The sequence below is a fragment of the Cynoglossus semilaevis genome, chromosome 8, assembly GCF_000523025.1.
Source record: "Cynoglossus semilaevis isolate Cse_v1.0 chromosome 8, Cse_v1.0, whole genome shotgun sequence".
NCBI lineage: Eukaryota > Metazoa > Chordata > Actinopteri > Pleuronectiformes > Cynoglossidae > Cynoglossus > Cynoglossus semilaevis.
The window spans coordinates 4125183-4152908 of record NC_024314.1 but is presented as its reverse complement, the minus strand read 5'-3'; the positions used below and the strand labels follow the sequence as shown (position 1 = coordinate 4152908).

Here is a 27726-nt window from a genome sequence, read left to right as displayed (position 1 = left end):
GCCAGTGTGCTAATGTTTTGACAGGAAGATAATAATGATTAGGACTCTCGCCAGCTGTTCATACCATAACTTGTTTTATGCAATTTTGTTTCCTCCATCTAGAACGTGATCTTCCCTGGAGCTGGAGATGATGGCATCAATGAGTACAAGTCTGTCATCTATTACCAAGTAAAGCAGCCACGCTGGTTTGAAACAGTCAAGGTGTGTCTCTGATTACTGGTAGTTACTTAGTGTTTTTCTGTTGGGACTCTTCCTCATTCCTTACCTGAAAAACAAAACAACAGTTTATGAAACCATCTGCTAAGCAGACACCTCATCAAGACATCACATATAACAGGCATAAATAAAATAAAAATCGCATTTTTGTCTAATATAATTATTTGATTTAAATTTTCTGAATACAGTCGTGGACAGAATTGGATGGTTTGGTCTGTCAAGTTCACCCTGATCCGTCTCAGTCCTATCTGTAAATTACCAGCCAACAACTTATTAACTTTGCTGCCAACACATTTCAGCTCACTAATAAAGAGTTTACTCTGTTAATCTGTTTACAGAGTATAAATTCAGTCATTAAAAAAAAAAAATTCTTTCAGGTCCTCTTTCCTGTAAATAGGGTCAAATTACAAACAGACATCATGTTCTATTGAAGGTGAAGGGGAACTAGTTGTTTAGTTCAGGAAATCTTTTAGTTGGATGAGGAGAGGCTTCATCTACAGCTTATTTTATTGAGACAAGACACAGAGTAGTTCTGGTGATCTTTGGCAGCTGATTGGTTGCCACATCCTCTTCATATACTGTATATAATCTGTGGCTGCTGTGTACAGAGCTGGTTTCCTGGTTTTCCCCTGGTTTCTAGTCCTAATTGTAAATGAAGTCCTGTCCTCCATGGCCATGACAGTACAAATGTAAACAGGTCAAGAAATTCACTATTTTTCCACTAAATGTTTTTCATGCTCGCTGGAGAGTAACACCAGGGATTAAACCGTTGACCTTGTTGCTGTAAGGCATGAACATCAACCACCTTTCCACTGTTTAGGTCCAGCAAATTAAATGGACCTTTAATCTATATCAGTGGTATTATTATACCAATAGGTTTCACTGTTCTCAAAAGCATTTATTATCTTCATATTTTTTTTGTTTTGCTTTTTTTCTGTTTTTGATGTAAGTAGTCTTCAAAAATAGTCTTTGGTTATTCAGACAAAGACATATGACTGTGTTCTTCCTGCGTCTCATCCCAGGTTGCCATTCCCATTGAAGATGTAAACCGCAGCCACTTGCGGTTCACCTTTCGCCATCGCTCCTCGCAGGACTGTAAGTACAAAAAAAACCCACTCTTTGTTGATGATCAGACATGAAGCTGGCTGCTAATCTGCCTGCTACAAAAATGGATGTTTTCCAATCCAGGCAGATGTGTTTCAGTCTGATAAATACTTTGAAGTCCAACCTTTGTCACATTAATCAGAGGCTTCATTCTGCCCCTCTGCAAAGCAATGTCATGGAGCGGCTTGTCACAGAATACAGCTGGGATGTGAAAAATGCCCCCGGGAGCTCATTTGTTTATTGGAAATCGCTTCTAGCTGAAGGCAGCCTGCGTTGTACACCCTTCTGTTTTAGAACATGCTTTTTTAATTTGAGGGAGTTGCAGGGTGGGAGGTGGTAAAGACTACCGTTCCACCCCAACCCTCGCCACCCCCACTGCAGGTGATGGGCAAAGTGTTTGACACGCGGGCCACAGTGGGTTCTAAAATTTGACGGGGAGGAGGGCCAGGAACAGATAGATGAAGTGTGGGTGTGAACTAAGATAAATGACATGTAAAAGCATAAATGCTTTTATCATTTACTAACCCTCATGGTGAAGTGATGATGTTGCTGATATTGTTTTCTTTGATAATAGTGACAGTACTTGGCATTTCAGACATACAGCCGTATACAGTTGATCGGACTTCAGTGAAAACATATTTTGTTGTCCACTTGACACTCACTGTGCCGCATTAAAAAGCCTGATGTGCCGTAGCCGCCCCCGAGCCGTAGATTGCCCATGCCACGCCCTGCTGTCTAACAAGTTAGCTTCAATGACTGAAAAAATGACACAGAAAAAGGGATCAATTTTTCCATTTTAAGGAATATTACAGTCGGTGTAACAGGTGTGTCCTGCACATGAAAACAACTCTGTTATACCACACAGGCAGTACTGAGTGGGTATCAGCATAGAAGGGTGTACTTTCTACTTCAAGTGTAGAAATCTGGAGTTGCTGTCATCCTCCAGGTTTTTTTTAAATCGGTCTAGCTCAGTTTTCCTCTCACATGCATGCTGGGGGTTTGATAGCAATGACCAATTCTCAGAGCTCAGTGCTGGCTCATAATCCATGTGGAGAGCCTCCTTGTCATGCCTGGTGCCTTGCCTCTGCAGTGGTTAAAAGTGTTATAAGGCGAGCCTTTGAATCTCTGTGACTCGCTGTTATCTGGCTGAAAAGGTTGCTTTAAGAACACCTTGAGTGACTCTGTGACTGCAGGAGCATGCTGATGCTGCCTTCGCCTCTCCAGCTGCGGTCAGAACATACACCGCAATGAACTGAAAAAGCCGTCTTTGGCTCGTCTTTCATTTTCACGTCCACGCTTAATACTTAAGAAACATCACTTCTTAAAAGTGAACCAAAGACCAAAGAGTTGTCATCTCACCTACAGTATATTCTTTTCCCGGGCTGGTTGGCATGACGCAGTGTTTCCCCTTCATCGGTTCCTCTCATGCTATCATAGCAATTATTCACGAAGAAGGCTGCAGGCAGCAGACCAATGAGGGGATTTATGCAGATAGAAAGTGCTGGATACTTCCATGAATCAAGACTCTCCTGCACATAAATTTGGGCTTGTTGATTCACCTTGGTGATATATGTGGCCCTGTCCAAACACCAGGTTATAGGACAAAGTCATAACTCTGCTGCTCGTTTATGCAGCACGTCACCTACACAACTGCCTAAACACTCTCATACACACACACATACACACACGTACACGTGTGAACACAAGCAGCATCCCATCTGGCGTGAAACGCCAGTCAGAGCTTAAATCAATATAATTAGACCAAGCAGGATGCGGACATACTCATTCATATTAATATTGATCTCATATTATTTTAATATATGATCTCGTTTCCTTAAATGTATGAACTCTATTTTTATGGCAAGAAAACAATTAAATGTTGCCCTGATTTATCCAGGGTGTGTTTGCCTCGAAGAGATAAAAAAATAAAAAAGTTCCTCCACAGATCAATAAAGGTTTCATAAGGGAACACTTAATTCTTTTGCCAACTCAGGAGCTGACTCAGGGCCTACTGTATATTGCTGAGATTTACATTGGGGATTATCTGTTTTATTAGTCTGCTAGTTTGCTAATGAGTTGTTGTAGAGTACAGTCAGCCATGCAGCATAGTTTTACTGAAATGTATCTGTATGTGCTTACATGAAGCTTTATGTTTCCCACATCTGTCTTTGTCGTACCCAAACAGTCACATGTGAAATTCCAGTTTGGCTCTAGTTTCCTGTGTCCTTAAAAAAATGTCTCCATCATTTTGGTCCACTCTCCAGGCTTTCTGAGAGTTTGCATGTTCTCACTGCGGGGATGTAGGTTTTCCTGAGCTACTCGTTTTTTTCCCACAGTCCCACACCATGCAGATCAAGTCAACTGAACCGTCAGAGTCATTTATCTTCATACAGCGTGTGATGCATACACTAAGTTGTTTTCGTTTGTTTCCTCCTATAGCAAAAGACAAGTCAGAGAAGATATTTATCGTTTGTTTCCTCCTACAGCAAAAGACAAGTCAGAGAAGATATTTGCGCTGTCTTTCGTGAAGCTGATGCGGTACGATGGGACCACCCTGAGGGACGGCGAGCACGATTTTATTGTGTACAAGGTGAATGCGTAATTCCGTCTGTGGTTTCTTAGTTATTACGAGTCTCCCTGTGGAGTCAGCCCACTCCTGTCATGACCGGACCCTCACAGTGATGAGGTGTGGATGGAAAAAATTACTACTGCACTAAATGTACTTTCACTGCCTTCTGTACAGAATTGTGCAGCGGCTACTTGTCAATGCTAAAGTAATATGTAATCAGCATCCAAGTAAAGTCACTGTATAATTATACCTTTGCAATAAAGTAGTTGTTATGCTGTATGTTATAGGTTATAGGTTATATGGCTACCAGAGTCAACATAAATTTACGTCACAAATTTAACTTACAATAATCTTCCAGGAGCATAAAGGTTACCAATTTAAAAAACAATTAGCAGACACAAATGTCAAATATGATGTAAGAATTAATGAGCTCGGCGAGCTGCCTCTTTTGTGAAATGTTAATTTGCCCTGACGTTGACTGAATCTCTTCTTGGAAACCAGGCCGAGGCGAAGAAGATGGAAGAGTCGTCGTTGTACCTGAACCTGCCGGCCACCAAGCTGGAGCTGGAAGAGAAGGGCTACTCAACAACCGGTAAAAGTACCCACAACCTAGGCAACTGCACCATCAGCAAGGACTCCTTCCAGATCTCCACACTGGTCTGCTCCACCAAACTCACCCAGAATGGTAAGACCCTCTAAATGTCCACAAAAGCTTAGTATAAAAGCAATGCAACCTCTCTGGCTCTCTGTGGTTGATAATGGTAAGATAATTTAAAACGTATGAAAAAATAAACATAATCGACGTTAAACATTTGAAAGGAAATACATCTGAAAACAGTTTTGCAGCAAAGAACAAATTATTCCTACCCTGTCTTTATAAATGACTAAACTTGCACTGTCCTCTTGCCCTCACTCACAGATTTCATCCCCTTTTCTGCCCTACTTCAGCAGTTTCTTTTTGTGTCCAACCCAGTTAGTGGATTGAAGACACTTCACTGCTGTCAGTTGGGCACAGACCTTTCCTTTTTATTTCCCCCGGTGAAAGGAGGGGAAAAAAACACTTATTAAATCAAAGAAATTCCCATGTGCTCCTTGTGGTCCATTGATTCAGCCTCTCCCTGTTGGGTTCGGAGCTGCTTCTATTAGTACTACAAATACCCAACAGACTACACTGAAACCCCCCTGGCCTTGTCAGTGTTTTCTTTGTGTCGTGGTTGTCTCCGTTTGGACTTTGGGGATAGCTGTTTAATACGACGTTAAAGTCATTTTGCTCTTATGATGAAAAGGCTCGAAAAAATAATTAGGAAAGATTAATCAGATTTTTTTTTTTAAATGAACCCATTTAACAAATGGGCAGGATGACATGCACCGTATTTCCCATAATTCCACTATACCTCTTATCATTGCTCTTAAACAAAACCAATGCATGTGTTATTTGTGCACATTTTGGGAAAACGTTTTAGTTTCATGAATCAACTCAAGCTTAAAATACTCTCAGTGCCCAGCGTGCATTCTATGTTTCAGATTAGTCATTAGTATTTTTTTATTTTGCTGTAACACAGAAATATAGTTTAAGAATGTTGACTCATCTTGATTAATCCTGATTAAGAACAATTAATCCAAGACCACCCAGTGATTAATTAGAATAAATATGTAATGGTTTGAGAGACCTTATATATACACAACCTCTCCAAATGTTTACTTTCGTTTCTTCTTTCTTAGCAAATACACTGTGATCCAGTGTTTGCTTTGCAGTGTTTTGCGATGCAGGACTGAGTCATTTTTAATTAGAGTAAGAATATTCTCATTTATCACAATGCCGGGTGCTGTAGCAGAAATAGAAAATAAAAAGTTGACAGATTCACTGCTGGCGAACTTTTTTTGCTTCAAAAGAAATGAATTGTTTTGTTCACCCAGTGCAACACCCAGTTTTAATAGGAAGTCAGCCGTGACCTTGTGTTTTTATTAATAGTAAAACAAATTTTAAAAAGTCCAGACCAAGGAGGAATGTTTTTGTGGTTTAACAATTTGTGGTCTGTGTGTAGAGTCGAGAGTCATAACTGAAAAGTCCCAAAATTGTTGTTATCGGTTGTCATTGTCATCTACAACTTTTGAGGTTAGCTTCGTGGCGTAAGGATGTTCAGGTGCTTTAACCTAACAGAAAGTAAACTCCTGAAACTGAATAAAATGCAGTCTTTTTCCCAGTGTGGCACAAATAAAAAAAATATTAAAAATTAAAAATGTTTCAAATTCTGCCCCCGAGAATAAACATTGTTGTGTAGGATATGAAAACAGCAAATAAAAATTAATTGCATGATGTTTGGCTAAATGTTGAAGTGAAATGTTTCATCATGCTTTTTCATTTTTAAAGCTGTCCTGCAAATGGCCTTATTTTCTTTTTTGAAAAAAGCAACCACATTTCAAACGTCTTCTGCCTCATGCCTCGGCATGTTGTAAACATTCCTAAGTTAGGGAGCGTGCGTCCCTTGGTACGTCATCAAACAAATGCGTCAGTGGAATGGCTAAGAATAACCATCCTGTCCGTGAATATGTGTCTGTTTTTAAAAATCATCCTTTTTTTTTTTTAATAGTCACAACCTCACACTATTTCAACTTGAATCCCATGTTTGTCTGTAATTCAGTCAGCGCGCTGCGGCTCAGGTTTACTGTGAAACCAATATGATGTCACTTAATGATCTGATTGCTGTAGAGCAGACCAGCAGTCAAACAGGTTGTAAACAGAAGATTGTTTAAACCACTTTATTTGGCAATAAAAGTAAAACCACGCGCACTTGAAAAGTGTGTGTGTGTGTGTGTGTGTGTGTGTACACACATGTATGTGTATGTGTGTGTGATTTAAAAACAGTGTAAACAGTCTGAAGTCGAACCACGCCCTGCTTTGTTAGATCTGTGAGGCCCAGCTGTGATATTTTGTGACCTCATCAGCCACATCCCAGTCTGTCGACAGACGACATCAGCGACACCTAGCCAGCCGTGCTGTCATAGTTGGTGAATGCAATATTTCCCTCTCAATGTGATTGAGTGTGCATGTGCGTGGAATGTGACATGTAGACAGAAACAGTGCAGGTGACGAAAAATAGTCCTCACGTCTAGTCCGACGGTACGCTGTGGTGCAGTGTGTCGGCCCACTGGACAGTAAAGGTTTTATGGATGCTTTGACGGCCCACACACAGACACTTTCATTTCCTCCAATAAAGTAGAATGAGGAAGAGATTGGTGCAGAAGAGAACGGTGAACAGTGCTGCACACTATTCTACTGTGATGACCGCGGAAGTATAACTGCCATAGTTGAAGCAAAACAATGGGTTTCACCGGCTTTATGGTGAGGGAGAGGGACGTGTTGACACAAGTTAAGATAAGTCTGTGCGTCACTGCTATTGATTGTTGACCAGACAGCCATATATATATATATATATATGGAGCATTGTTTCCATGGGAGCTAACATCCCTATTTTCTCCTTTCTGTCATTGTTTCAGATGGTCATGTCATGTGAAACATTTTTATAACAGTACTGTATTTTCCGGACTGCAAGTCGCACTTCTTTTTCCTTTCTTTTTTTATCCTTTGGTTTGGTTTGCAACCAATATTCAGGTTAAAATTATTTATTAAAAACACTTATTCAGCCTGTTGTTCTATATTATATTATTATTATTATTACTATTATTATATTATTACTATTATTATAACTTGCATTTCAAGATGAAATGGTCTTGGATTTTCTTCTTCATAATGCATTTTTTGGCAGGTTCGACTTATAGTTCTGGAAAATATGGTATATCATGTCCCTCCATCAATTTACAGGTAGAATTTGTTAATCCGTCAGTGACCATGGCAACAAATTAGAAAAATTGTGTTCTCCCCTTTGCAGCAGTTGTGTTTTAATATACGCCATAAATACCAAATGGCCGGAGCTTTGTTTGTTACATGCAGTAGTTACCAGGTGGACACTTGGGGAAAAGAAAAATACTGGCCACATGGCGTTGTTAATGTCCTTGACTGTTTAATGTGGGTGACAGTCACTGATGGTCTGTTTATCATTGCCGTGTTTTTATGGGCCAAATCAGCTGTCATTATCAGAAAGTTCCTAACCACACTCCATTCACATTTACATGAATAATTTACATTGCTAATATGTGATCTACAAAACAGACTTAATGTTATGCAGAAAAAAGACCCAGAACCTGCAATTCAGGGTTAATGGTCACCAGTAAAGACTGGATTTCAGGCTGGATCAAGTAAAAAGATATAATTAAAAAAAACATTTAATTAATTTTTCAATTAATTTGCTTTTTACAGCTGAAAAATAACAGACAGAACTCACAGTCCCAAGAGCATAGACATTTTGTTCTATATATAGTTATTTAATTTCACAACATTTAAATTTCATTTAAATCTGATAAAAAAAGCTCTAATTCTTAGCAGTAAAAAATAATAGTTTTCAGACCAATTCGGTGGAATTGGATAATTTTCCTCAGTACACCTGATGATCTCTAACGGCACACTAACGTGCCACAGCACAGTGGTTGGTAATCACTTGAGGTTTTTATTTTAAAAAAAGAGTAACTCTTAATACAAAAGCAGGGAATCTGCCTTTAAAAGCCTCTTCTCTGCAGAACGCTTACTTCATACACATGACTTCTAACCTCCTGATTTCATGTCTTGGACAAAATGTTATTTTTATTTTAAATTAGGCCTGATTTATGCATGCAGCCTCACAGCAAGTGTGAGCTTTTGTGAAGTGGTGACTGCTTCCTCCCTGGGTGTTTGGAGTGTGCTTCACTAAATGGGAGGCTGAAGGAGAAGCTGAGGTGATAGCATGATGACAGAGGTGCCAACAGAAGTGGCCTGGTGAAGAAAACACCCCTGCCCTCCAGTCTTCCCACCCTCACCTCCATCCTGCCCCTCCACAGGGGGAATGGAACACATTTAATCATAAAAAAAAAAAAATCCCCTCATGTTTGCACGAGTGCTTTTGCATAATCATTTTTAAGAAAAAGTGTGAGGAGGGCACTTTAAAAAGAATTTGCGTTATTAAAATGAAAGAACAAGTCACTTAGTTAGCTCCACTTCTGCTACATGCTGAAAAATACTAAAAAAATACTTTTGTAAGTCCATGTTCTGTAAACAAACATTCAAAGCCCTAGCTTCTACAGCTACCACCGGTAGAATTATTTACCCGTCCACTCTCCGTTTGATTTGACATTTTTTTTAGTATCTTCTTGAATCCAGCACTCTGCAGGAACATTCACTTTTATTGCTGTGCGATTCACCCAAAGCATTAAGTGGTTTCTCCTTAAGAGAGTTTTGCTCTTTAACCATGACACCCCGCCTCACCTGCTGTTTGACACGGACAGCGCGGCCGATAAAACAGTGTCTCATTGGAGCCCTGCTGTCTGCTGATTCATTCACGTTCTGTCCAAGCTGTCTCTCAGAGGTGCTGAGGTGTCGGGTTTCAAATTTACGTCTCCTTGAGGAGGGAGATCCCTCATATGTTTAAGTAGGTTGGTGACGGAGCCTTGATAAGTTGTCACTTCTGCCGATCTCAGACATCCATCACTGCATCTTCTACGCTGTATCAAATATGCAAACCCTTGCTGGGGCAAATGGGGGTCAAGTCGCTGCTCCCTAAAAAGCCAGAGTTTTGAAAGGAATTGTCTGCGTCAGCTAGGTCAATGTGGCTGAATTTCTTTAACCAGCAAAATAATCAATTCTATTCCTAAGACAAGACCTAAGACGCAGGTTGTGACCTCTGGTGAAGGTCATCCTCCAGCATTCTCCAAAAACGTAATTCTCTGATGGAAACATCGCTTGCAGAACTGAGGATATGTACCGTATTTTTTGGACTATAAGTCACTCCGGAATATAAGTCGCACCAGTGCCATCTATTGGCTGTCTGTGTAAAAATAACAAACGTGAAATCATATATTTTAATATATACGTCACACCTGAGTATAAGTCGCAAACCCAGCCAAAGGATGAAAAAAAGTGCGACTCTAGAATCTAATAATACAGATGTAACCCAAAAGAATATCAAATATACAGTATGCATATTTTAGAAATGTAAACCACTGATCTCTCTCTTTGTAATTTCTTTTTGTTTTCACATGCTCACACACAGTAAACCCATCTGGACTAATGCAGTTTCTAAAACATTGAGTGTTACATTTGAGGCCACTCTTCTGTTTTACAGTGCCATTACAGGAGGACACAACTGTATACTGAAGCTCCTAATTTGATAAACTGCCAAAGATGGTTTGAATGAGCTCTGTTTAATGTGATTAATTACACAGTCACTGGTACTTTTTTGTCTGATTTATCGTCTGTGATTCAAGAGAGATTTATGACTGGCGCTGCTTTTTTTTCTTTCAAATGTACAAAGTAGTAGTGTGTGCGTTTGTCTGTGTGTATGAGGTGCCTAAATTTTACTTGCAGATGTCTAACCCTCATCTCAATTATCATACGTTACTGCCTCTTCTGTCTTTGCTGCTACTTTTAGACCTTGGACAGCGTCCCAAAATGTCCTAAATTCATTAAGTGCACATCTTACATGCATGAGATGTGCACTTAATGAACTTACTTGGACACTGACTGTGCAGCGTATGTCACCTCTTTTATAAATATACTAGTTGCCTATTTTTCCCCTTCTTGTAGAAACAAATGGCCATGATATATTTACATAGATTTCCCTTTATTTGCATATTTTAAAACACTGTTTTCCAACCTCATTTGAGCCACAGCTCATATTTTTAGATTAGACAAATCCCCCAGCGCGCCACTAGTTCTTCTAGTTTTAATTTACTCACAATGGAACTGCTCAATTGTGGCCTTAGTTGAACAAGCCTGGAATAAAAGGAGTACAGGAAAGACAGAAAAGTTCTTCTTTAAAGGCTCCAGAAAGTCACAAATTCATCCACAAGTAGAAAGTCACACAATTGTTCATTCGAGTTATAATAAGTGCTCAATCCTTTGAAATGGAAGGCTGAAATTAAAGGTCAAAAACAAGGTTAAAAAACAAGAGTCAAACCTCTATGGAAAAAAATAGTGCAAAAAAAGCCATGTAAAATATAGCAGTTGTGACTATGTAAATACTTCGACCAATTGAAGGATTTGAATAAATGTTCATTGCAAACAGGAACACAAAATGCATTGTAAAACATAACAGCAGTAACCCGAACAGTATTTCTGCATGTGTGTTTTTCCCAGTGGACCTGCTGGGCCTGCTCAAGTGGCGCTCCAACACCAGCCTTTTGCAGCAGAACCTGCGACATCTGATGAAGGTGGAAGGCGGCGAGGTCGTCAAGGTCAGATGACCACAGTAATACTGTGCTGTGTTGACTTTTTTTTTTTTTCCAGACACCAAGGTCCTTCAAATTTAAAGCATTTTGCATAGCAATAGCGTTAAGGTTTACGGAGTACATTCCTGCGACTGTTCTCATCACCTGTGTACGTTGATAGCGTTAAGGTTTACGGAGTATATTCCTGTGACTGTTCTCATCACCTGTGTACGTTGAAGGGGTGACACACAGCAACCAAAATCTTGCACCTTTCTTATGAGAATGATTTCTGGAAACGTTGCAAAACTCAAGAAATGGAAGTGTTTCAGTGTGAAGTCCAAGGGAGATTCTTTTTTTTTTTTTTGGTCACCTGTTTATTCTGACTCTCCCACCACGTCACCTCTGCTTCAACTGCTTGGGTTAATGCATTTTTATAAAGTAAACATTTCTGCTCCTAATATCTCTAAACACAGCGGTGCACTTGCTGAAGGGTGACCTCCAAACATCAAACACTGTAAACACTGATTAAAAAAGCTGTTTTTTTTATCAGTGATGAATTAAGAATATAACATTTTTATTGAGTCTGACCCTTTAACCTTCTTATAGTTTGTTCTCAACCCCTTCGCCCCTCGAATTCATAAAAATTACTAGCTGTTTTCCCCCAAAAATACCTAAAATTTGACAAATCTGTTTGACACCATGTTTGTTTTTTAGGGCTGTAAGAAATGATCATTTTCATAGTTGATTCATATGGTAATTGTTTTATTAATAAAGGAGAAAAGTGATCCATAGAATGACAACTTCTCTCTGTCTATCCTCGCCCTTCCTCTTCTTCTTCTTCAAGACCTCAATGCTTTTACTCCATGAATGTTCCTCTGAAATAGTGCATGACTACATTCTCAAATTTCTCAAATTTGCACAAATAGAAAATCTAAAAAAGCAAACTGTGTCCAAATGGATTTAACAAAAAGCAAACAACAATTGGTTCAGTCTAAAACATTGTAATCAAATATTTTCGAGGCCAACAGTCTTTTCTTTTCCAATTTGCAGAAATTGTTCTTTTTCTTCTCTTCTCTGCAGTATTGATCATCTGGTGGACTTGACTGTTCACTACAGTACAATATGTTTATTTCACCCTGCCTGGCAACTTCTTCTCTCTCCTTCCGCTCTCCTTAGTGCATTTGCTTCAGCATCAACACCAATAACGAATGAGACGAGTCTAAAATGACAGGAAGTCAATTTTTGGCCGAGGGGATCTGCAGAATTATTTCCACAGCGTCTCCACAGAGCTGCAGCTCCTTGTTACATTCTCACAGCCTAAACTGTTCTCTGTTGACGTACGGTCGGAGAGCGATCAGGAAGCTCCTCTGACGTCTCCGTCATGGAGCCGGTTGTGACTGAACTATACCTCACCCTCTGAAAGTTGGGGTTGTTTCTGTCAGCGAGAACATGATGAACACCATCCACAGTGAATTGACAAATCAGCTCCGATGCGAAAAGATGTTTTCTGCACTTTTACATCTGTTTTCAGAATTGCTGGGGGAAATGGAGCATGTTTTCCCCGGAGAGTTGATGGTGTGTGTACTTGGTGTTTTTTAGAGGTGCTGCTGCTGGTGGGAGTTTTGCTGTCTTTACTCAGCTAGGTTCTCTTGACCCGTCTTTATACAACCCCAAAACACAAGCACTGTATTTTCCAAATGTTTTTTTTTGTCATAATCAACTGCTGCTTTACCCACAGGTCCATGTTTTCTATTTTAAGTAGTGTTACCAGGCTGCTTAATTATGGAAAACAAAAAATAATCAGAGTTTTAATTTAGTCATCATCGAGACCAAAACTATTTAATAGTTTAACATTTAGAGCAGCCTATTTGGCACTAGAAACATCTCACATTACACAACATAAAATGATTAATACAGTTTATAAAATGTAAATAAAATATAAAAGTTCAAATTAAAATATAACATTTATTGATTGTCATTATGTCGACTGTTTCTGCAGGAAAATGTATGTGTTATTACCCCGGCTGTTGATGTTCTGTGTATGAATATAGTAATAGCACCTTCATCAGAGCACAACTTCTTCGACACCTTCTGAGCAGCGTATGTCACATTTCGTTCTCTGACAGAGCCGTTTCTCTCACATCTTGTTTCACTCGGCGTTAATACATTCGATCACCGGTCGTCGACTTGAGTCTCTCTGTTTTTTATGACTATATTTATTCTCCAGTGCTCATCATTACACACTGTGCTTCTGTCGTTCTAGTTTTTGCAAGACACTCTGGACGCTCTCTTCAACATCATGATGGAGAACTCCGACTGTGAGACCTTCGATACTTTGGTGTTTGACGCCTTGGTGAGTTGAGAAGCAGTGGCTTCTTTTATGGAGTTTTCTGTCAATGAAACCAAACACACACTCCCTGGAAAACCTGGAACATTAATGACCACATTTATTGTAATTATTCTGTAAATGATTTATTCTCTCATGCCATACAGTCCACACTGTCACTGGCTGTTGTTTACCCACGTTGCCTTACTTCTTACTTTTAAGCGGACATGCTGCCAGGTCTTACCTTTGGTGCGTTCATGATTCCAGGAGTCTTACCTAAATTATTTCACCTTTAAAATTGTTAAAAACAAAACAGCAAAGAATTGTTATACAACTCCATTCCATTAAAGAGTATATTTTGCCACAATTAAACATTAAAATCAAATGTGTTTGTTTGGCGACATAATGTTAGAAAGCTGCCACCGGTCAAATCGTTTTTGGCTGCACCCTCAGCTGTAGTCAACAATCTGTTCAGTTGGTTTATAAATAGAAGCTTGATTCATCGGTTCCTGGGAAAAGTGCAGACGCATTGCCTTCTGAATGCAATAATTGGTGACAAAAGCTATTTGTCTGACACTAAAAGTCAAATTTTAGAAATTACTTTTTTATTTTATTTCACAGATTTGTCCTGTTGTCAGTCTAATATTTGAGGCCGATGTGTTTAAACAGCATACAGTGAGGTGTCTTGTATGTTTTAGTTCCTGTTAGGTCCAAAGTAGAGTTCAAGAATTTTCTCTACCTTTTTAAAAAAATCTATCCTGCATTATCTATCGGCCAGAGAATTGAGAGAAAATGGCTTTTTGCTTCAATGCAATCTCCTTTAATTTCCCCAATCTATTTTACCTTATTGGTTGAGGAGTCCATTTTTCTTTGGCTCTAAGTTCTGGGCCTCGTGGTTTCCATTTTAATGAAAACGTCTTCCCTCCCTGACAGGTGTTCATAATTGGGCTCATAGCCGACAGAAAGTTCCAGCACTTTAACCCTGTTTTGGAGACCTACATTCGGAAGCATTTCAGCGCCACGCTGGCCTACCTGTGAGTTGATTCATGTCTTTTCACTTTGATTAATAATGAATTTTTCTTTACTGTGTAGCACTTGTCATTACTCTGTGTGGTTTTGATAGGAAACTGACGAAGGTCCTGAAGAACTATGTTGATAATGCTGAAAAGCTGACGGAGCAGCTGCTGAAGGCCATGAAGGCTCTTGAATATATCTTCAAGTTCATCGTCCGCTCCAGAGTCCTTTTCAACCAGTGAGTCCTGACAGTACACACACACACACACACACACACACCAAATACTCCAGGGTCATTGTGACTTGTGATGGCACTGAAGGCCTTCTACATATTCCAAAATTAACCAAAACATTTTTTGTATTATACATATTTTGTATTTATATATTTTCTGAAACCATTTCTTTTTCCCTATAACAACGATTTAACTTTTTAATATTTTTTATGGCTATTTGTAGGGTAAAACTAAATTATTTATCGTTTACTTTCCATTAACAAAGCCAGGGTAAATGGAAAATAATACATTATCAAAAGTATCGCAAATACACAAAGTATCACACCCTTTAAATCCCTGTTAAAGCCGTGGGCTCACTAATGTTGATGTTTTATTAACAATATCCCTGAAAAGATTGAAGAAATGAGCTCTTCTGGTATTTTTAGCAACCACTGTGGGAAATTAGATTTTATTTTTTTGTTATACTTTTACCTGTGTACTACAGCCTTGAGTCTGTACTAGCTCATTGTTGACTAATACAACTCTTTTAGTATCTATATGATATTATATGTTATATTATTAAACTTGTCTTAGTTTGATATGAATTAGCAGTGAGGATGTTAAAGAAAGTTATTGAGCCATAAGATGAACCTACCAGGCTGCAGGGTTGACAGATGATCCTGGTCTAATTGAGTGTGTGTGTGGGTGTGTGGAGGGTTTTGATTGGTTTTCTGTCCAAAGTCTTAAGGATTCGTTGTCCTTTGCTTTACTTATCAGACCCGGCATTGTTGCTCTGTACTAGATTGCTCTGAGTTCTCAGTGGTATTGCTAGCCTTAAACCTCAGCGCCGACCCCTGTTTCTAATGGTGTGAAGTTGCATTTGTCGCTGCCTTTGGTGCAGTTGTGACCAGGAGGTGCCAAGGCTACATCAGCAGCTTTGTCTTAATTGCAGGTCAGTGAAACATTTGACTGGAATGTTGGAGGGGGCTCTGTGGTCTCCCCAACTTTGTTTGTTCACTGACTGGAGACTCGGCGTGGCTGTTTGGAGCATCTCTGCACTGCAGCTGAAAACACAGCGAGAAGTAATTGTTGTGGGAGTTCAGAGATGCTGTCTGTAATCCTGTGATTTCTGTAAGCCCCCAATAGTAAGTACCCGGCACCGTGTAATACCTGCAGTCCCACGAGGGATTGTGGTTCCACAAAACCTATACGTGAGAAAGAAAACCACTGAGATGTGGTGCAGTGGAAGCCCCTGCTGCTGAGCTGCCTCCCTCTGCTTTATTGAGATTTTAGAACAGTAATAATGTGTCCCGCAGAATTAAACTATTTTTTTAGGTATTTATTTATTTATTTATTTTTGTATGTTAGTGGTTTACCCATCGACAAACTAATTACTGTGCAGCGAGGAAAATACTGTTCATTGGTAGATAATACTTTAGCAGAGATTTAAGGCCTCTGTAAGTGGGATCAATACTGCATTGGGATGAATACTGCATTTTGTTGCTCTGTACTTGTGACAGGTGCAATGACAATAAAGTTGAATTCAATTCTGTTTTATTCTACATTTAAAGGGAAATATGACAGAAGTTGTGTTTTGTAGAGAAGTTGAGAATTGATTCTTGTATAGAATCAGTTCCTATTGGCTGGATTCCTTGGAATATTTAAGGTAATTGATAAGGATTCAAATTGATATTAATATTGGAATTGGAATTGATGAATGCTTCTCATTCCCATCACTGATACCCACACATTCGACATGTGGAGAAGTGTCAATACCAGTGTGATTGTCCACTGCAGTCCCCGTCACTGATCTAGTGGAAGAGATGTGTTATGAACGTGGACCCAGACAGATTAGAAAGTCACTGAACCCTTACCTGGCATTTGCTTTCTGCACCTCGCGCTGCATCCCTGGAAAGTCATTAGCATAGATCATTAATTTTTCTGATTTTTGTTTCCACATGAAAGCAGGCAGGTGCCTCGGGGTCGTGTCATGTTGTTTAAAATGCTAATCTTACTGGCAGCAAGAGTGATGTTTGGGGTTCTGATCCAGGCATATTTGCATGGGTTATACACACACACACACCCACACACACACACACACACACACACTCAGGCCGTTCTGGTGGCGGCTTTTAATGATTTAACAGTGAATCTTCAACACTCTTGTCGTCTCCACTTCGGGCGGGCTTGTTTACACAGTGCCGGAACAAACAGCAGGCTTGTGATCATCTGCCAATGTAATTCTCCACTTCCTGTCCTCCCAGGCTCTATGAGAACAAAGGAGAGGCTGCCTTCGTGGAGTCCTTGAGGGACCTCTTCACCTCTTTCAATGAGATGATGAACAGTAACTCAGAAAACACTGGCATGGTGAAGGTAGGCTAACTATCACCAGTCCAAACGCATGCTGTTGCTGACACTGTGCTGAGCAGTATCTGCTGCTGCTACTGCCTGAATAATAAAACATCTGCTGCTGCTACTGTAGTATAAGGAGTGAATAAATCTGTGGCAATTTGCCCTGAATAATGCTCTCAGTAATTGGAGATGCACGCGTCTTTTCAGAAGTCTTTAAACTAATACAGCAGCGTTTCATGGCCTCAACGATTGGCCTTTGTATCCCGCTCGTCTGTGTTCATAACAGTGTCACCGGTCTGTGCAGATCCTCCTGGTATCTCGTCTTATCGTCGTGCGACATAAGCAAGGCCAAACATTTTTCTTACACAGATAAGTGCAGGGATAAAACAACATTCTTGTCCAGATTGAGATGAAAAGATCAACATCTAACTGTAAAGTACCAGCCAGAAAGCCCGTTGACTTTGGTGCCAACACCCTGTAGCTCACAAATAAACACTTGATGCCTCTCCAGAATAGTACGTGGAAGTCCATGTGAGCCGTTCATTACAATTATAATCTGAGTAACATTCTTTTTAGGTCAGTTATTCTCCAAGTATCATCATTATTTACCAACTGACATCATGTTCAGTGTAAAAAGTAGAAAACGAGTGATTTAGGACATGGACTTTTAGGACATTGCAATGACCGACCCCCCCCCCCCCCCCCCCCCCCGGTCTAAATCTGGACAACTATAAAGATATCTGATATCTATTTTTACTTTGGAAAGAAAGGACAGTGTAAGAATATATAGAAAATATTACTGAAATATTTGTGTATGCAAATATCTGTAGCTAATAAGCTGAGCTTCTGAAAATAGTATTGTTATTGTAGCCGGTGTGCAGACCTGATGATGTCAATGTCAGATATCTGTTTCCTCCATCCACATATTATCTCTTTGTCTGTGTCTTGTCTTGACGCCCACTGTCTGTATTTGCACGTATCTGTACCTGTGTGTTTGTGTTTTTCTCTCTTCTTCCTCCCCCTCTGTCCACGACTCTCCTGTGGTGTGGGGCTCCTCATGACCTTCTGCTCTTTAGCTCCTTCTTAAGGTATTTGATTCACTGACTTCAAGCTTTCTCCACTGTGTTGAATTTTGCAATTGTTTGTCCTTGAACACCCTCTACCCACACACACACACACACACACACACACACACACAAACACACTCTCCCCCAAACTCAGTAACTATAGAAACAAAACAAGCTGAAAGTTTCAGTCATCTTGTCTACTTGCACGCGTTCGATTTTGGACACCCGCCCCACAGCTTTGGGGAGATAACATAACCGCTGCACCTACAGTAGATACACGTGCACACTGAAGTGTGGGCGAGAAAGTTTAAGAGTCTATTAGGAGTCAGTTGCTGTGTAATTGAGTGATATGTGAGCTTTACAGTCAGTAAATTAAAAACTGATCTTGGGGAACGAGCATGAGAGCGAGGAATCCCGGGTTTTTACTCCCGGCTCCGCCCTTTTGGAAGCACAATGACAGGTGGAGAGAAACCAAGTCCCATCACATGGTGTGTTTGTATACAGATGTGGACAGATGTGCAGCCATAAAAGGGGGGTTTAATAAAGGCGCACAGGGAAACACAGGCATCTGGAGCAGGGGACAGAACACAGCAGCACGACTCTGCTGAGTTTTAATACATCACACAACACGACTCCACAAAACAGGCAACAGTTCGGTGGATCTTCAAAAATAGCCTCTCAATTGGAGAAAAAAATGCTGTCAGCTTTTGAGCAGTAACAAGAAGATGGTGTACAGATTAAAGTCAAATAATATGAATGTGTTACTCTTGGTATCTGTGCTCCGACTGCAGTGATGAGCAGTCCAAAGATGCAAGGCTGTGCATTTTTAAGCACTTAAATAAAAACTCTGATTTAAAGGCAAAGGTTTATTTTGAGGTCACATTAGCATTTTTTTTTCAGTATACAACATTCAAAGTATATGTTCTCCTTCACTCAGTGGACTTGGCACACGAGTCAGCAACACCGTCACTTTGTTTATCGTCAACAATCCTGATTACATGTGACACATTTCCACAAATAAACCGTGCCTGATCACAAACAGCGGGATCAGCACCCGTGACGTCAGCTAACCTCGTCTGTTCATTTGTTTAACCTCCTTGAGAGCGATTGTCACAGCTGTTAATTTGCACAGATGCTGTATAAATATCACAGCCCGTCTTGGCTGGCATTTAGCAGCAGTCAGTTAGAGAGGCAAGTGTCACCTCAGTTAATCATTCCTTTTATTAATGGCTGACTGAGTTATCACCACCGGCTACACTCACTTGATGACTCCATCATACTATCGATGAGCGTCTCTCCAGTTTTCATCAGTGAAGTCCTCACTTTGGTCCCACTTTAGGTTTCAATAGTCAAAATTAGACTGTGTGAAATAATTAAACACACTTGCGTTAGTGGCAAATGTTAGATCCGTTTTTCTTCAGTTTTCGCAGCCGTTTTCTGTGGCTTAATTTAAGTGAACAATTAAGATTACAAACTCCTCGAATTATTAAACACATGTTAGATGAAACCAAATGCATTGCTCATTAGGGGCATAATTGTTTGTCAGCTGTTAAGCTGCTTACATGAAAGAAACAAAGGAAGACCAATGAGGGAGCCTAATGAAGCCACAAGACACACTCCGCTGCACACGAGGCGGCAACTCTCTGTTCTCCACTTGGAATTACATTATACAGGTACTAACTGTCAATCACTGCTAGAACTAATTCATTATTGATTTATTCTTCTTTTGTTTTTTTGTTTTTTTTCCTCTGAAAGGGTGCTGCCCTGAAAAACGTTCCAACCATCGTCAACGACATCAAGCTAGTCTTCGACCCCAAAGAGCTAAGGTACCTCATATGACTTACTACAGTACTACAGTACTTTAATGTGTATGTGTTATTTATAATAAAAAAGTTAATATTCAGAGGGCAGAGTGTACACAGATGGATCTCCTGAAACATTACATTACATGACCGTAATGTAACCACGTAGTGGTTCTCAAAAAGTTCTGTAGCGCCCCCTGTAATGGTCCTTGAAGAAAAAATTAACAAAAATAACATATCAATACAATTTGAAAAATACAGAACAAATATAAATGATAGGAATTGTAATTGTTTGACGTCCCCCCCCCCGGCCCTCTTTGGCAGTCGCTGCTCTGAGGACATGTACAGTACCAAGTCAGTTGAACTGTGTTTGAACAGTTCACTGACATTAAAGTTATCTGAGCAACTTGCTGATAAGATCATGTGCCTGATACGCTGCAATAAATGTTTGTTCACGGCGTCGCTGTCCTTTAGTCATTCTATGCGACGACTTAAGATTCTGCCCCTGTATCGTGATAAAGGACTGTTTAATGATGCCCGGGTTGCCACGGAAACCTGTTTTTACGCTCTGCTCAAGTGTTCATTCCAGTTAATCTCATCTGCCGTGAATGTCATCTTCTGTCACTTAATGCATCTCTCCGACAGGTGACGTCAGAGGCAGGTGCTGATTTTACTGTGGCACTAAATCACACATGAAAAATAACAGCACAGAACATTAACGTTGACGATCAGTCCATTGGCAAGTGACTTTTCCTCGCTTACAGAAATCAATCAGCTTTGACTGAAAGTTCACTTTAAGTGGCTCTTAAGGGCAGAGGTTTGAAATATATGTTAGGATAAAGTAACACTAAGAGTGTCACTTTGTAAAGAACGTCAACTATTCTGTGTTTGTGCAATCGTTATGAAACTAAAAATAAAGTTTAAAATTCAGCTTTATTTTATTTAAGCAAATAGTGTTAAATCAAATCCTAAGCATTTAATCATAAACCAGCAGCATGTTTTTGTTTATTTTTTTAATTTCTCCACATTCAATTTTAGAATTCTTATTTTATTTGAAAAATATAAACATGTGGCTGTTTTCATTACAATAGAAAAGTGACAGAACTAAAGCGTCTCCACAGCATAGAGGTTTTTTTTTCCGGCCTTAAAATAGTCTAATTTAGCAGAACATGTAATGCTGTCCACACTGCTCGCCTGTGTCCAGCCTGTGTCCAGCCTGTGTCCAGCCTGCGGGCTGCCTCCAGTGTCACAGCAGATTCTGACCACATAAGAATTCCAAATTTGGCCTCGGGGTTCAGCCACTATTACAACAAAGAAAAAAAGTGCAGCCTTTCAATGCACATTCATTCTGTAATCTCTGATTATTATTATTATATTTTTTAAATGTTATTTATTAATAATAAATTCAATTTTTTAATTAAATTCTTCAACTTTTCCTGTCTTTTTCATGTTGGCCATCTTGTTCTGATATTTCAGTCTTGCTGGTTACTTTGCAGCCTTCAAAGCCTCATCTAAAGGTTTTTATGAGCCGATGAGATAAAAAAACCTTTAGATGAGCTAAAGGTTTTTATGAGCCGATGAGATACTTTGTCTTTTGTCATGACTTCTGAGCAAAGTGAAAAATCCATTATTATTATTTTCTTTAACCTTCAGAACTCTGTCTTATTCTGCATTTTATTTCATGTCCTTTCAGCTCTGAAACCCAAGGCTTTATTTAGCCTTGAGATGTGTTTTGGACTCACTAATCCTGAGCTGACTAAGCCAACACACTTGATAAATTTGTGCTTTTTTTGTCCTGCTTGTTTCCCCTTATCTGTCTCCGCAGCAAGCTTTTCACAGAGTTCATCCAGAAGGTTCCTGTGGGTCGTCTGGTCAAGCAGAAGCTGGACTGTCTGATTGACATTGTCCACAGTGATCTCTTCACGCATCATGGTGGGACCTTGTTCACACACACACACACACACACTGAACACTGTCCTCCGCTACATGCACCTTGACTCACGGTGGGTATAGGCAATCTCACGCACCAGCTGGCTCCTCTGGGCAGCCCGACACAAGCCCACACTAAAGGTCATTGGTGAGGTGGAGTGGAAATCCCTGCTGTTATCTCAGAGACTTAAGCTTCACCACTGCTGAAGTCACCTGGCCTTATCTGTAAAAGAATATCAGCATTCTTATCAACCATCATCTGTACTTTAAAAAACACTTTTTTAACAATTGAATCCAGTTTTTTCAGAGGAGTATTATATTTCCCCGGCACAGCAGTACACTACATACCTGTGAGCGTCCGGCTGTTTATGTTCCGCCTGGTCGTAGTAGTGCAAAATGTGAAGGGCGTGGACTTTGAGGTGATTAATTAGGAAGTTCACATTCAGCTCCTGCAGCCATGCTGGCCTGCGGCAAACTGCAGACTGGGCCCTGCTGCAGTGACGGAGCAGGGCCAGGCATTCTGCTGGAGGCAGCAGTCCTCCGAGGCCATGTTAGGTTAGATTTAGATACAGTGCACACACACACACACACACACACACACTGTGTCCTGTTGTGGTCAATTAAATGCAAAATTTCTACCCTGGTAAAACAGCTCCAGTGATTTAATGTGGCTTGTTGGGACAACACAAGCCCCAGAGGGGACAACTAGTGTAACGGACAACAAATAACCGCTCGCACAGTTGCTCTGTAGTGCTGCCGTTAGCAGATGCTTGCGACCACATTAATGTACATGCAGTGAAACACAGGGGGCGATGCCAACTTTTACATATTAAAAGAATCTTTCGTATTGAGCACGGCACACCGTACACTGCTGTAGGCTTTTCAACTTAATGATCCTCTAACATCAACATCGAGCAACAAAAAGTATTGGATTGCCTGTTAGGCCACTTTGCCAAGTGACAAAGGAAGTACTACTCACTGCACAGTCCTCTAGGTAGTTGCTATTGACCTGTTTGTGTATTTGTGGACAGGTCAAGTCTCCTGGATTTTTCTGCATATCTTATCGAGCAGCAAAACTTGTTTCTTATTGACAGTCCACAGGTCAACTCTGACACGTACCTGGTGCTCAGGTTTTTGTCCTTATTGCTTATTTACTGCAAAGGAATACTCGTACTGAAGGATGCACTTTTTTTTACAGTAATCTGTGTTTGTCAACATTGAGCATATTGCTGCTGTTCACCCATAGGTGGTGCTAAGTGATGATGCAATGGAAAGAATCCTGTTCAATAATTCAAGTGAACAATTTGAACTGTGTTATATAAAAAGAGCTTACGGGACATTAATTTAAATTACGCTAATTTTAAAAGGCCATTTTGCAAATTTAAATGTGTGGAGGTCAATGGTTTGACTGTTTAAAAAAATGACTACAAAATCCTTGGCAAAAATGTTAGTTAGAACAGATGAGCAGCAAATCTGTACCAACTTAATATGGCAAAGAAAAGCTTGAATTTGACCTTGGAAAAGTGCATACACCTCAGTCTACTGCACATGCTCATCAACATGTATTGAAGGTGTTCTTTCCCGTCGGCTGCCCGGCGATTAACTAATGCCTTGTTTCAGCATGATGACGGGTTGCAGAGTAGTATTTTCCAGTCAGAGGTGAGCTCCTTCCCTCTCTAAATGACATCTTTAGAGAATAAGACAGCACCCCTGTCGCTGTTGGTTTCATCTTCATGCGAACGTTGTAATTTGAAAAGCTGCATTGCCAATGTGATTGGTCTTCTCGCACAGTTCCCCGCTGCAAATGTGAAAGCCTAATGAAGTCAGAGTAGAGAAAAGTGTTTTTGTTTCTTCCATTTCAGAGTCACAAGGCAGTGTCACCTTCACTGCTGATGATAAAAAAAAGTGGAGAGACAGCGGGACGGGATGCATAAATCACTTGCAAATGGGATCACTGGAAGAGAACAAATACGTTGTCTGATTCTAGGGCTAATTAAAATTATGAAAGGATTTTAAATTTTTACATTATTCCGTGCTTGATGTTTCATATTACTACATACTTTCCAGTTAAGGCTCATTTAATATTATCGCTCTTATAGTTTCTTTAGGGTAGCCACCCCACAATACTGCAGTAGTGCCGAGTAAATATTTATAGGACAGCTGTGGGTAAATCTAGTAGTGTCGTTACTCAGCAAATCCTTAGCTTTTAAAATGTAACCAGCTGAGCCAGGTTTTATGTATTTATTTATTTAGTTTTTCATTTTCTCATGACCTTTAACTCTGTTGCAGGAGGGAACACCTTATAATGAGAAAACACTCTAACTGCTACAGTTACTCTGTGCAGTACAAAAGGCAACATCTGGTTTATTAAAGTTTCACCATCACTTACAAGGTTGGAATTTCATCGGGCAATCAACGCCCTGTTATTTCTTTAACTGCGGTTATTGAAGGTGAGTCGGGAAATCGCTGCAGGAAATTCACTTTCATGCGTTTGTCGATGCATCAGTAAATCATAAAAGTGCATGTTTTACATCCACGGGTTAGCATTTGTGTCTTCGTGCAGTTAATTGTTCGCAATCACGCTCATCACCTGGATTTTATCTAATTGCGACTACTGGTGGAAGTGTATTGGACAGAATCATTGTGTCTTTGTGCTGCATGTAGTGGAGGAAAGTATTGACTTTATCGTTGCTCATTTATCTTCATGGAATCACTCCTCACTGCTCTACGTTACATCCACCTCCTTAACAAAAGGGTGGAGGAAGTGGTGTGATTAATATTCAATATCTCTGGATGCCTTCGGCAGTTGTGACCAATCAGCTCTGTGTGTGTGTGTGTGTGCGCGTGTGTGTGCTGTTAGGACTTGTTGTTGTATTGTCTTTGAATTAAAAGCAAATAGTTTGAAGGCCATTTTAATTCTCTTCACCTCGACATTGAAGCGATTGCTGTTTAAAGTGGCACATTCTTTTTTTATCATAGGCTTAAACTCCTTATCTATTTGTCAGGTCTTAAATATATTTTTAAATCCAGAAATATACACTGTACTTAAAGACTGGTTTTTAACTGTCTGCTCACACTGCGGTAATTGATTAGGGGTTTTGATTGAGGTCTTGTGGGTCACACTTTTACTGCTTATGTTGACATGTAATTAGCCAACATGTCAGGTCACAAAGGGATTTGATATATATATTCTCTAATATTTCAGAGGACACAGTGATTGGCCGTGCTGATGGAACGTGTATTGTTCCTCTCTGTCATTTACATCAACTGTTTCTCCAATCTTCTGGGAGCCTTTGTCACAGCCGTTCTATAAATATATTCATTATGTTTGTTCTTTTAATTGAATCCTCTGAGCTGTACGGAAACCATTAACAAGATTGCTGCGTGTGGATCTTCAGTATGGCGAGAACATATGCTGCAGTGACGCCTGCAATCCATCATCTGCTCTTTGTGTCGCGCGCCATTGTAAAGAAGAGCATTTGGCGTTGTCCCCACAGATTGCCGTGAGATCCTCCTACCACTGATGACGGAGCAGCTGAAGTTCCACCTGGAGAAGCGAGAGGAGCCCAAGGCCTGCTGCCAGTTGCTAAGTGACATCCTGGAGGTTCTCTACAGGAAGGACGTGGTGAGGAACAGTGCCCTTACACTTACTACGTTTTCTTTTACAGTTGGAATAAACAAGTCAACAGCATGGGAAATAGTCCCACCTTTTGAGGCATGTTAGGTAAATGGTGACTAACGCAGATGGAAGGTTGTTTGCTGAATTAATTTCATCTGGAACTTGTCCTTCAAACAAATCACAAGCCAGAAAACTTTGAAGTCAGATGTTGTTTCTGTCCCCTTTACCAGCGTTCACCACAGCCTGGGTCCATATACATTGACTCTTTATGACTTATTGTTGGTTGTGCTTCAGAAATATGTGTGATTAATACTCAGTCTGCTCCTCAACTCCCCTGACTTGAATATGCAAATAAATCAGAAAATGAAGAAGATATAAAACTGTGAATACTAATGTGCGACTTGGGCTCATTGAGTCGTGGAGCGACAGTTTTTAATTGTGAATGAAAATCTCTTTGTTTTTTCCATCCTTTGTGAGCCTCAAACAAATAAAACCCAGACTCCACTCTCGGTGGAGTTTTTGCATACAGACCCTAACATCATGTGGAAAGACGTGCGTCACTCTGGCAGCACTAGAAAGCAATATGTGAACCTACGTCCTCAGATTTTTTTTTCTCCCCTCTCTCTCGCTCTCTCTGTGATTGTGTATTTTTTTTCTCCCCACTCTCTCTCGCTCTCTCTGTGATTGTGTGAGTGGTTTTATTTGTATATGTGCACAGCCCTGGGTGTAATATATCCTGAAGTTCAGAAAGGGCTGTGTGAATTATTGAAAGTTTTTGGTAGGGAGGTTGCCTCGCTTAGAATGTCCCCTCACAGGTAGGTAGAGGTGGAAGAAACAGCCCTCTGTTCCTCTGAACTAACAGGAACGTCCAAGTGAATTTAATCTATGGTGTAGGAGCCAGTGTTTCTCCTTTCAAAACTGGTGTTACTTATTATTGATGACTTATTTATGCCGCATAAGTCATAAGTTTCTTATCTCTGGGAGCACACTGTGAAACAGATTAATGTGAATTTATTGTGTTTATACACCGTTCTGACTTGGGGTTCGATGGTAAAACTGTAAAGACAGATTAAATATTCACTGTTGGAGCTTTGTTATAGCCTCAGTCTGGCAGATTTAGTCACTCGCAGTAGTTTGTTCAGGTTACGTGCAAAAGAATTCATTCAATCTGCAACAGCATGGGGAATTCTGGGAACTGTGAATTCAAACCCTCTTGTGCATCGTGATTGTTGGGTTTCAGGAAGAAAAAGTCTTTTTTTAAAGGTGGATTGCTGTATTTTCACAGCTAAAGTCCTTCAGTGTCAGTGCTCACATCTGTTTGACTTTCGTCAGGGACCCACCCAGTGGCATGTGCAGATCATCATGGAGAAGCTGCTGAGGACCGTGAACAGGACGGTGATTTCTATGGGCCGTGATTCACCTCACATCGTAAGTCTGTCTTACTGTTAATGTAGTTTCAACCATACTAACAACAGTTATTCCTCAACTGCTATGCACCCTTACACACTTTGCCTTCATATTGCATCACATTGCCAAAATAATTTTGTATTTGAACCAATAATTAACACTCTCAATCCTCTGGTACTCCTATGATTATTTTTCCTTTCAGCTCCTCTATTATCTTTTTGGTGTAAATATTTTTTGTCATACCAAATCAGCATCTACAAACAATCTCTTCTTCATGATTTTCATATCTGAAGAGTCCATTCCAGTGCGATGAAAAGACATTTTGTTTTGAATTTCCTTCACATTTTTGATCCCATATTTGTTTTCATTTACTAATTTTGCATTTGTGGAAACGGTTTATTGCACACAAAATCACACTAATAGTTTTGGGGTCTAAACTTTAAATTGCCCCTTCAACTCGGTGTCAAAGTTAATTTATAATATAATTGTAGTATAGCTGGGAGTCTCCGTATTCCTGACAGACAGATTCTCACTGGCCTTTCCAGCTCGTACTCTGAGTTATTTCATGTCTAAACTCTGTATTGGCCCGATTTCTTCCTTGTCAATGTTTAGAGAGTTAACAGAAGGTTTATTCAACCCTGGGCAGATCTTGAATGTGCAGCAGGTGCCTTTTCAGCCCATATCCCTTCTTCCTGCTACCTTTAACAGCTGTGAGGTTCTTTTGATCATGCTCGACCACCACTTTGCCTAAAAGGCTATCACTGCGTACGAAGGCGGCTCAGAGCGGTCCCCTCTCTGCTTTATTATATTAAG

The 27726-nt window shown here is 40.1% G+C and overlaps 1 protein-coding gene across 1 annotated transcript in view; it reads left to right on the top strand.

Moving 5' to 3' along the window:
* The window catches only part of dock1 (dedicator of cytokinesis 1), a 143726-nt gene that overhangs the window by 28494 nt on the left and 87506 nt on the right, over positions 1–27726 (top strand). Inside the window, exons 15-27 of the mRNA XM_008314107.3 lie at positions 103–201; positions 1239–1311; positions 3807–3910; positions 4391–4574; positions 11115–11212; positions 13449–13538; positions 14445–14545; positions 14635–14763; positions 17002–17110; positions 19912–19982; positions 21784–21890; positions 25385–25512; positions 26839–26934. Of these exons, the coding sequence (XP_008312329.1) occupies positions 103–201; positions 1239–1311; positions 3807–3910; positions 4391–4574; positions 11115–11212; positions 13449–13538; positions 14445–14545; positions 14635–14763; positions 17002–17110; positions 19912–19982; positions 21784–21890; positions 25385–25512; positions 26839–26934 (1389 nt within the window). The remainder of the gene's footprint in view (positions 1–102; positions 202–1238; positions 1312–3806; positions 3911–4390; positions 4575–11114; positions 11213–13448; positions 13539–14444; positions 14546–14634; positions 14764–17001; positions 17111–19911; positions 19983–21783; positions 21891–25384; positions 25513–26838; positions 26935–27726) is intronic.